At 35.5% G+C, this 12,266-nt stretch overlaps 1 protein-coding gene across 1 annotated transcript in view; it reads right to left on the bottom strand.

Annotated features, from left to right (window-relative positions):
- Window positions 1-1,222: 1,222 nt before the first annotated feature.
- Window positions 1,223-12,266, bottom strand: part of CREBRF (CREB3 regulatory factor) — a 25,357-nt gene continuing 14,313 nt past the window's right edge. The window contains exons 7-8 of the mRNA XM_006906520.3: window positions 9,615-9,737; window positions 1,223-5,315 (exon numbers count right to left, since the gene is read on the bottom strand). Coding sequence (XP_006906582.1) covers window positions 5,200-5,315; window positions 9,615-9,737 — 239 coding nt within the window. The 3' untranslated portion in view covers window positions 1,223-5,199. The remainder of the gene's footprint in view (window positions 5,316-9,614; window positions 9,738-12,266) is intronic.

The following is a 12,266-nucleotide window of genomic DNA, read 5'->3' as shown; positions in this document are numbered from 1 at the left end:
CACATTGTATGAACAAATGCTTTGAATTCTTGCCCTTCCGCTCTGCTCTTGTGACTTATGTGCGGTCGGCCCCAGTATCACTGTTAACCACACATGCTAAGTTTAAGGACAAATCATAGGGAAAGGAGGTTAAAAAAACAAAACGAAACAAAAAAAAAAAAACAGGCAGTGGAATACAGTGTCATAAAAATGTGGTGGAAAAGCAGATACAGTACATACATACACATTTCTGTTATTTGGTTCTGAAAGAAAAAAACAGGGCGAAGGGCAAGACACAGCCATCGGCCCCGCTCCCATCCACCTGGAATTTCGTCAACTACACCATTGTTTTACATTGTCCTGAAGGAGGCAAACCTCGTCCACCGAACTTGGCACACTGCAACACCCAGCTCTGATGTTCGTCGCCAGTCACCAAGTCTTCCAACTCCAAAATACTATTTGGGAGTAGTGTTAGGGTTCTACCCCCTCACGACTACCCCCAAATCTCTCTTTTCCAAACAAAACAAAACAAAACAAAAAATGGCAATTTGGCATAACTCAATTCCTAGGTGTAATTTCTACAATTTCAGTCAGTTTACTAAGCACGAGGATTATGCTTCAACACATAACCCACCTGCCTATGGAAGTGTAAAACTTTCAGTAGTACATTTTCACCATCTTTCCCGACGTGCTTATTCCTTAAAACGAAACCACCATTCCTACGGTTGACATTCATTGTTACATCCCGATGTGTTGGAAATATTAAAAAAACATGGAGTCATCTCGTCATAATGCCCTTATTAAGATTACAAAGATTACAAAAGAATCCACAAGTATTACGGCACTGTGTGAGACTTATTTGTCATGATTCAAGGGAAGAACGAGACTGCAGTTCTGTGCAAAGTTGTGGAAATGGCCTCAGTTCCATGGGAAATGGTATTCCACAATAGATTTCACTAGAAGGATAATTGAAACCTTTCACTTTAACACTGAAAGCATAATTCGATGCATTCTCAAAATTCAAGTTTCAAGATTTGGAGAGATGCTAACATTCTGTTACATAATTAACTAGAAAATACTCAAACAGAATTTCAGGAAGACTATATAAAGAAAGGGAACATAAGTTTTTTGTTAATTCATGCTGAAGGCAACTTGAATTCGTCTCTTAGAAAGTTAATTAAATCTTAGCAGCTAAAATAGTTTTAAATGTATGGAATAAAGAAAAGCACATCCATTCTTGACATTTTGGTGAATAAACTAACAGCTTTATTAATGAAGGCAAACATCAGATAATTGTATGAATATTATATATAAAAAAAGAAATCCAAACTAACAGCATTGTATTTCAAAAGTACTGTACTTCTGTTTCTTTTAAAGAGACTTGTCGTGTTTTATAAAACAAACAAAACGGGTACTCTTCTAAAAAATTCTGGAAAAATGAAATCGTCAATTTCAAGCTGATGAACTGAACACACCTTTCTTTAAATGCGGACTATTGCTGAGGAGCAGGTGAAGTCAGGCATCAGAAAGAAGATGTGTGACAAATTCATGAACGTCAGAAAAAAGGGACGTAGTAAAATTACTGCTCGTCTTCCCCCCTCCTAATCGAAGACCATTCAAAACTGGTCTTTCATACAAACATAAAAGAACTATAAAGAGAGGGAATCTGAAACCATACCCATCTGAAATCCTTCATGATGTTTTTATAATAGCTCTGATTCTCATACCAAAAAGGTCGAAGTAAAAGATTTAGGAAGTGGAAGGGAATGAAGACATTTTGTTTCAATGTACAAGTAAGGCACAATATAAAGCCACATCATAATCTGTCATGAAGGATATAGGAAAGGACAAGAATCATACATGGTACAAGCAATCGTATTGACCGAAAAAGTGTGGCACCCAATTCAAAACTCAGACAAGAGCTTAACAAGAACAACTGGACAGCATGCTTTCATATGGAGACAGACTCTATCAAGAATCCAGTGTATCTGAAACGAGGAAGAACGTTTTTTGTGTTTTGTGTTTGTTTGTTTGTTTTTAAATCATAGTAGTACTAGAGTCAAAGTTTATATAATCGTTTTTGGAACAATGGGTTTATTTGAGGTGAATTCACAATGCCTTCACTTAAAGTAAGATTCTGGACTTCATTACGAGCTATCTGTATACCATGTATGAACACAGAAACCTTTAGAGAGCTCTCCTCTAATGAGCTTCACCCAGAAATACATGCCACAATTTCAAAAACAGAACATGTACAATTGTTGGGGTTTTTACATTACCCTTATAAGATTGGTTTGTGTGATACACTAAACATATATATTTTAATGACAATAGAGGAAGCAGATTATTACTGGCATTAAAGTACAACCATTTCTAGACGGTTTTAAATGCCACAGAGTCCCCTGGTTAAAATGTAAAGCCGCACAGCTTGCCTATGTCATCTTTATGATAAAGTTACAACAGCAAGAGGATTTAACTTCCACTGTACATTTTACTGCCAGGTTTTTATTTAGATCAAGTATCGCTGCAGCATTCTGACCAGCCCAGATTTAGCAGCAAATGGCAGGAATCATATAAAATGCAAAAATTTTTTAACAAAGTGCTTTTCTAAGATATACATACATATATAAATAGGTACAAAATAAAGTGTCAACATTAAAAAGCTCAACTATTTAAAAGCTTTTAACTATTTAACTTAAGTAGTACATATAAAACACTGAAATGCAAGGATATGGAATCTACTAGACAGATTCAAAGTCTTTTTTGAAATGCAAGACCAAAAAATCAAATTCTGGTTTGCGGACAGGAAAAAAGTATCAAAAACCAGAATTCCTAACAGAGCAGCTATAAAGGGGCAATTTTATAAACCTCATCAGCTGAATCTCTATCATAAAGTGATTTTCACCTGATTGCAAAACTGCCATATTTTGGAATACGCTTTAATTTGCCAGACACACTCTGTCAAAACTTCATACACTTTCAAGTTACAAACCTATGCTTTTCCTTGTCCCACCTACCAAGGAAAAACTTGAAACAACAAACTTACATTCTAGTCAACCATCAGGTCGGAGCTTATCATCTGTTCAGTGTGAATGCATTAAGCAGGTACATTTCCACCAACCACACCGGAAAATGTGGTGCATCACAGTTCACTATGTCAAAGAAGCACGTAAGCATGGTTCGGTTGTTACTGCGTGTTTTAGAATCAAACCTTTATGAGCTATAGCTTCATGTGCTATCGCTTACAAATGCGCGGGGGAGGGGGAGTAGTAAAACGAAAGGAAATACACTGTATAGATGAAATATAATTAAAGAATAAATTCTCTGGGGGGGAGGGGGTTAACGGAGAAATAGTTAGAGAAATAGATACTTTCCCAGCAGCTAGGTCTGAAATTTTTGGTATTTTTCTCTGGCTAGATAGGATTTTTTTTTTTTTTTCAGTACAGTTTTTAAGCCACCAGTTTTCAGAGGCAAACTACAAGATTTGAGAATAAAACAGTAGGAGAGACAGGATGGAAAGATCTGTGGGGAAGGTTTATAATGCTGCCTTGACACAAGAAATTTCTCATCAAGAGGTAAAGCTTTAACGTAGTTAAAACACTGACTAATGAAGCTGTTTCATGTGAGCAAAAAAGAGCACCTAAAAACTAAATGTGTTAATATCTCTCAGTTCTAGAAACGATAGAAGAAGAATAAGTCACATGTAAGTTTGAAGAAGCTAGTTTGAAAATACCTGTACAAAAATATAAAAATCTATAAATTTTTTTTTTGTTTTAAGCTTGTGTTGATCTTTGAAAATATTACATGCACAATAATACATCAATTGGAAAAGTGGCAACTAAAGAATTAGATATTTTAGCTTTTCTCTTTCTTTACATATATATATACATACATAATACAATAAAAATAATCTGTATTTTGGTTGTTTGGTGGAAGTATACTACAATAAGCTAAATAAACGTCTTTAGTTTTCAAGGTCAAAAACTATTTTCTCAATAGCTTACTAAAACGAAATATATTAAAATTTCCTACAATAAGTGCAGAAATAAAAAGACTTACAGACACCTAAATGGCCACCAACTTATCTACTATGGAAGCGAACTAGAGGAACAGCAAAATAATATTTGTATGTGTGGATGCTCCTTCTGTAGATAATTGGACCCAAACAGAAATAAAATTCACAGTTCAGTAAGATCCCTAACCCTGACCTTTTCGTTTTTCTTTTTTTTCTCCTTTTATTCATACATTCATACAGTATCATGTAAGCTGTGCAAAACTTTACTTAGACTGGCAGTTTGCCATATCAGTTGCATTTGTCTTTGGTACAAAAAATAAAACAATCGCAATAATGTGCAAGTATTTGTCTTCTTCCGGTCAAGTACCGAAATATGAGTTTTCTAGAGCCATCTTTTTTTGTTTGTTTTTTTGTTTTGTTTTTTATACAATACACAGACTCTGTGGCATATATCTACATTTCAACATAGTCCTATATACATTCAAAAAATCTGAAAAAGAGTTGGAACAAAAAAACATTTAAACCCCATAATTTTTCCATCTATTTATCTTGTTTTTCCTCATTAGGGTTTTCATCATACAAAATATTACCAGTTTTATAGTTTCCCCAAAATACAAGGCACAAAGAATATGCTTTTTTTTCCTTACTCACACAGACATTATATATATATATTTATATATATTTATATATACCATATTGAGCTCGGAAAATGAACATCTAATATGGCACACGGGCATGAGTGCTGGGTTGTGCCATGTACAAGTGAGATTAATGGTTGTGGAAAATGAGAACAAAAAGCAATAATTCTAAAAACAATCTAAACTGACTGTTTAAAAAAATGCTTCCTCAATTTTTTGTGTGTGTGGTTCAGAGCATAAACCTGCCACGATATTTGGCATTTAGTGATATCTTCATTCCTCCCCAATGTTTTGCTTTAGCAGATTTTTGCAATCTGTATCTGAACATTTAAACGTATGAGTTTCGATTCTGACGCCAGTACCAGTTGTAACCACGGTTTATGCTCTGAAAATGCAATAATCAAGTATTTTGGGTCATGCTTCACTTATGCTACTTAGTTCTTAAAACAATGTAACCTAATTGTAAATGTTTACATAATGCTAAACTGACATGCAAAACAGAATGAAAATTTACAGTGAATAACATGACAAACTCAGACGTTCTGACCAGTGGTCCAATGAGGCGGATTACACTTTTGATGTCGGTATCCTTAGTCCTACAAGGCCTCCCGTGGGATTGCCTTCTGCGGTCTTCTCTAACACTTGGTTAACAAATTCTGAGGTTTGCCCGGCAACTGGGAGACCTGAGGGAAAAAAATGAAAGGTACCCTTAGACGTGGAAAGAGAGAGAGCATGAGTGGAAGGTGGGGAGCAGGAAAATCAGGGGCAGGGGTGGCCCTCAGTTTGACACTGATCCCACATGAGTGCTCTGCTCTCGTTGCTACTGAAACCCAGAAAATAATTCTACCCCCCCAGGTTAGAGCCTGCAGTTTTAAGATTAGAAGGGTCGAACCAAGAATATCCATGAAGGATGAAGGGCATCTGAAAGTGGGGTAGGTGACAAGTAATAACAGTCTGAAAGACAAAAATGCAGAACTTGCAAATTATCAGAGGACACATACAAAAATGAAACTATGATGATTGTACAGTGAATGACATAAGAAGGCAAAAAAAAAAAAAAAAGCCGTATGAACAAATCCTAACAGATCTTTTGATGACGAACTAAAATACACACGTATCAGGAACATGAGCTAAACTCACCTCTTAAAGAAAAACTCCCAGACTGACTAACAAAGAAAATCCATCTATGTATTACATATAAAAATCTAAGAATGAATTTTATGGTATGCAAATCAAAAATTGAAGTACATAAAAAACTTAAAAGAGATGTCTTTAATATAAAATGATTCAGAAAGAGTAAATTTTAAATCTCTCTCAAACAATTCTTAGGTCAAAAACGTCGAAGTATTCAGAAAACAATTAAAATATGACACCAGAATTTATAAGATACAGCCAAAGCAGCACTTGGAAGAAATCTCGAAGGCTTTCAATTAATAAACAAAAAAGAATACAAATAAATGAATTAAGCATTTAAGTGAAAAAATCAGAAGAACTAATAAATGCAAAAGCTCATTCTTTGGAAAGAAAATTAGTTATACTGACTCAAGAAATAAAGACAACACAGTAGATATAAAATAAAAAATGAAAACGGAACTCTAACCACTGATACAGAGTAAATTTAAAAACAAAGACAATTTTAATAAATTTGAGGGCCTAGAGGACATGGATAATTTTCTAAGAATATGTAAATTACCCAAACTGAGTCCAGAAGATGTAATCTGACAAATTATCATAGTGGACACAGAGAAAGTTTTCAGAGTTAATCACAAAATACACACTGGGCCAGAGAGCTTCAGAGAGTGTTCTACCAAACTGTTAAGAAAAAGAAACCTCGATGCATTTAAACTGCTTCAGAGGGACGTTCTGGGAAGATGGGTCTATGACAGCATAGATTTTTAATCTCCTCAATTCCCCATGAAAAAAACAGGACGATTAAATAGCAAAACCATAAACCCATGGAATATTTTAGCAAGTAACAAGGTATCTCTACAAACTCAAAATTCAAGAGGGTGGGAACAAACTACAAAAAGCTGTATTAACAATATCGATAGCTGTATGGGATGGGTCAAAATGAAGTAATGGGTCTGAGAACAAAAGAAGTCTAAAATAGCCAATAGGTTAGTCACGGGAAGGCACAGGAGGCCAGCATGAGGACAGGTAAAGCTCTGAGAGATTCTGTCCCACTGAATAGTGAGTACGAGGTGAGTGCAAGGAGCCCACAGGAGGATGTGAAGCGGCTGGAGCAGTCTCGCCCCCGTGAACTCAGATGACTGACCAGCCAGGATTCCCTCGCAGAACAAGAGCCAGGATAAGAATCAAAATGGAGCAAGACGGGACAACAGAGAGAAAAGAACGAAAGGATTCAGATAAAATGGGGGAAGGGGCCAGAACAAGAAATCTCAGAAAGCAAGCTGCCATGTGCACTAGTGTGACAAGGCTGGCCCTGCCACAAGTTCCTCTTCTTGCCCTCACCCGACTGTGGCCTAGTGACATTCAAAAGCACCAAAGAAAGCCCTTCACACTTTTGCTTCTGTACTCGACTTCTGTACTCGACCATTAAAGGCGCTTGCCCTGGTTCATTTGTTTCTCTCTGTCTCCTCCCCACCTGCTCAGATGAACTTGCTCCCTTAGCATTCCCTCCATGTGGTGGGAGTGACTCCGTCTCTCTAGGATAAATTTTCTTTTCCTGCTCCTCTCTTGTGTCCTCTCTTGGGGCTGGACGTGAATGACCATCTCATGAACAAATACAAAATTACTTTCTACAATAATTGAAAACAGGATTCTGTGAAGTTTGAAATCAGAAAAACTATCCTGAACCAAACTTTCTTTTGAAAGTTCAAAAACACTAATTTCATGTATAAATGAACAACAAAGTATCAAGGTCAAAATCCCATAAAAAGTTATTTTAAGACAAAAGAAGATTCCTACAGACAATGAAAGTATGTCTAAAAACATAAATGACCACAAAATAGATGGAAACCATAACCCACTATTATTTCAAAGTGAACTAAGACATTAAAAAAATGCGACAAGATATGAAAGAACGACATCATCAGAAACAGAAAAACTCTGAAATAAGGTGATAAAACTCAAAAAAGAATTAGAAATAAGAGGAAAAAATAATTCTTGAAATTAAAACAAAACTATAAGGAACACAAGAGCAGCAAATAAATGTAACAGACAATGCTTTTAAGAGAAACAGGTGAAAGAAAGACTTTCAACATAAAAAGAAATTAAAAGATAAAAAAGGATTTGAGAAAAAGTGAATATACTTTGGAAAATACTTAATATAAGCAAAGAAGATCCAACCCACGAATGATGAGTCCTTGAAGAAAAAAACCAAAGCAAGGGAACAGGTCAGGTACTAAACAGATTTGAAACGACCTGACAAAAAGCCCAGCGCACACATGAGCATATCAACCTCAAATGACCAACTCCAAGACACTGTCTAGTACAATTATTGGGATTTAAAGAAAAAGAAAACAGTCCTGTTGCAATTTGGCAAAAAACAGCAAATGACTTATAAGGAAAAAACTTAGGCAATCATTAGCTTTTCAATAATAACACTTAATGCCAGAGAAAAATGGAGAAACGTATTTAAAATACTCAAGGAAAGAAAATATGAGTCAAGGATTTGTATCTGGTAAAATTGATTTTTAGGTATAAAGGGACCACACAACCTTATCTACATATGTGGCCTTTAAATTAAAAACTAAGAAAGTAAAAAGATTTTTTTTATTACAATATTAAATTATTCTCTCTATTTAAAAAAGACTGAAAATGATTTTAAAGACCAAGAAATACTTAACATTAAAATAGCATTAATCCATTTGAACAAAAAGTCAAGCAAATTCGCCATGACCATTCCCTATTTTGCTTAATATTTGGGTACCGAATTCATCTACATAGAAGTAAAAAGTGGTTGTTTAGGAAAATAGTAATATTTGGGACCCACTCTTCATCTAAGATTGTTTTCAATATAAATAAAGTTTTGTTCAAGACGAACTTCTGACCTTGCATTATGTTAATTTAATTTTCCATACATCTGGCACATAGTAGGCACAGAAAAAACTTTGTCCCTGTGAATTTATTTACAGTAACTGGAAGTCAGAATAAATAGTAACAGAAATGTAAAACAATTCTAAGATACTTATAATTTAAAAAAGAAAGCAAATTATAGTGTCTGTTATTCTAAAATTCAGGTAAAAGTTCAGTCCTAATCTTTTTAAGTGACTTGATTCAATATACAATCAGCATGGCGGAGGGTGGGGCGGGGAAAATTCTCGGGTAACTGAAGTTTACCACTCAACACAATGACTATATAAGAACCAGTTCTAACAGACGGTCTTGGAGCAAATGCTGTTGAAGAATAAAATACATAGGTGAAGCAATTTTATGATGCTTCGGGGTTCCATGGATTGCATTCTGCTGCGATGCCCTCGGTTACTCCGGTCTGTAAGTGATTTGCTCCTATGGCCGCTGAGCTCCTGGCCTCTACAGTTCTCGTGTCTGTCTCCCTCAGGTATCTCCACCCTCCCCTGTCGGGAGTCGCTCTGCCTGACTCCAAGATGCCTGCCTCTCTGTTCTTCCCCATGTGGTACAATCTATTCAAAGATGGAAACCAGACAGCCGTGTTTGTCAGAATCCTGTGAAATGTACTAGGGGTAAAACAAACAGGCGAGCACTTCCAGTAAAGTGTAAACTGCAAGCTGGACAGCTCAGGGATCTTTATTTTCCCCAAAGTTAAAGTTGCTAGAAGTTTACCTTTATTAAGGTTAAATTAATTCAGTGATGATGTCTAAATAAAACACCGTGGTAACCAGCAGTACACGTTTACGAATGCTACATCTCAAAAGACAAAAAGTAGTTGTCAAGGAGAGTAGCTACGATGAGAGCACCTGAGCTTTTCCTCATCCCCCGGGATCATGTATCTTACACTACATGCTATTGTTTGTTATTAATTTATCCAAAATTCTTCTTACCAAGAGTATCTTTAATGAGGATTTCAAGCTTCTGCCCCATGTTGGGTCCTCTCTCCTCTCTTGGATTCTGTACTCGGTTTACAATCTCTTGCTTGATGGAGTTGATTACAAACAATAAATTATCTGTAAGACAGAACGAGACACACGGAATGTGTCACTGACATGGAAGAATTTGCTTTTTAATTATGTAATAACAGACAGTCAATTAAAAATGGAGAACGTGTAAGAAAACATTAAGTGGAGATGGATAATATAAGCTTTCTTATACAAAGAAACGAATCTGTAATGATGCGCCTCTTTTGACAACACAGGTAGACGTATATCGATGTCCACTATTTGGTAAGCAACTTGCCCTACTTGTCCTCATAGCTTTAAGACCTACGACAGTGCCTGGTATATCGAATTATAAGATCTTAGTAAATGTTTATAAAATAAATCAAAGTCGTTCAAAGGCAAAAGCTTTAAAATAAATTTCCCCACCCTAGGAAGCATAAAAAGAAAGAGCAAAGTTAACCCAAAGTAAACAGGAGCAGAAATCAATGAAACAGAACACAAATACATAATAAAGTTAACAAAACCAAAAGGTGTTTTGAAAAAAATCAACAAAACTGATACCCCCTCACACTCTCACCCCCATTCCCAGCTAGACTGATCGATGACCTAAAAGTGTAATGAAAAAGGGTTTATCATTTCAGAATCGGGAGCCATTAAAAGAATAATAGGAAAATGTTATGCCAACAATTCAACAACTTGGACTCAATGGACAAATTTCTTGAAAATGCAACTAAAAATTGATACAAGAAGAAAAAGAAAATCTGAACAGCCTACTTCTACCAAAGGAATTGAATTTATCCAAAAATATTCCCCAAAGAAAACCCAGAGGATTTTAATGGCAAATGCTATCCAATATACAATGAAGAAATAAAGCAAATCTTATCAAATTTTTTTCAAAAAACAGGAAGAAAGATCATGGCCTAATTCATTCTATAACGCCAGTATAGCCCAAATATAGCCCAAATACCAAAACCTGACAAAGACATTACAAAAAAATAAAATTTCAGACAATATCCCTCTTGAATACAGAACAAAATTAGAGGACTAACAAGGACTAACAGTACCTGATTTTAAGATTTATGACAAAATACAATAATCAAGATAGCTTCTATAAAGGTAGACAAACAGATCAATGGAACGGAATACAGAGTCCAGAAGGAGACCCGTACATATATGGTCAACTGATTAACAAAGGTATAAAAGCAATTCAATGGGGAAAGGAAGTACTTTTCAACAAATGGTGCTTGATCGACTGGATAGTCATATGGAAAAAAATGAACCCTACATCACACATAAAATTTAGCCTAAAATGGATCACAAACCTAATTGTAAAACCTAAAACTACAAATTCCAGGAGAAAACATACAAGTAAACATTTGCAAATTTGGAGTTGGTAAAGTTTCTTAGAACGCAAAAAATATGAAATATAAAAAAATTTGACAAATTGAACTTCATCAAAATTAAAAATTTTGTTCTTCAAAACATGCTAATGAGAGAACAAAAAGGCAAGCCAAAAACTAAGATAACGTATTTTCAATACATATATCAAAGACCTTGTATCCAGAACAACAAAATCTCAGAAGACAAATAAATGCTTAAAATGGCAAAATATTTGAACAGGCATTTCACACACAAAAAATATATGAACAGCCAATAAGCACAGGAAAGGCGTTCGATGTGATTAATCAAAGAAATGCAAACTAAAACCACAATGAATATTGCCACACACCCGTTAGGCTGGTTGACATTAAGACGATGACCACACCAAGCGTTGGCAAGGACGTGGATCAACTAGAACCCTCCTACACTGTTTTTGAGAATAAAACAGTAACACCCACTTTGGAAAACAGTTTGTAGTTTTCTTACAGAGTTAAATATATAATCCTATCCCATGATCCTGCCAATTTACTCCTAGGTATTTAATCAAGAGAAATTAAAACATATGTCCACCCAAACACTTGTACAGGAACAGTCAAAGCAGCTTTGTTATAGCAAAAACTAAAAACAACCCAAGTATCTATTAACAGGTGAATGGATACACAAATTATAGTATATCCAATACAACAAAATACTACTCAGAAATGAAAAGGATCTAATTATTGATATAGTTAACAACATGGTGAAATTTTTAAATAATTATTCTGAGTGAAAGTAGCCAGGCCAAAAAAAAAAAAGAACACATCATAGGAGCCCTTCAACACACAATTTTAGAAAATGCAAACTAATCTATAGTGCCAGAGTGCAGATCGTGGCTACCTGGGGACAGGAGCAGAGGAAGGGGTGGCTTACGAAGGGGCACTAGGAAACTTTTGGAGGTGATCAAAATGTTCATTTTCTTAATTGGTTTCACATGTGTATATGTATGTCCAAACTAATCAATTACACTCTTCAAATATGTATAGTTATTATATGTCGAAAAAGCTGGGGGGGGGTGGGTTTATAAATTCAACACAGATTCCTATGGTCTGAAACAGAGCCCTGTGTCCTCAGAGATGCCTCTGAAATCGGTGCTTCGTTATTCCTCACTAGTAATATGGAGAAGAGACCAATCCAGACTGATGTTGAAGAAGGAGGTAAAAAGCAGTGGGGCGTGGGCAG

Source organism: Pteropus alecto, unplaced genomic scaffold, assembly GCF_000325575.1.
Source record: "Pteropus alecto unplaced genomic scaffold, ASM32557v1 scaffold40, whole genome shotgun sequence".
Taxonomy (NCBI): Eukaryota; Metazoa; Chordata; class Mammalia; order Chiroptera; family Pteropodidae; genus Pteropus; species Pteropus alecto.
Note: the sequence above shows the minus strand (reverse complement) of the source record. Positions and strands in the feature narration are given on the sequence as shown.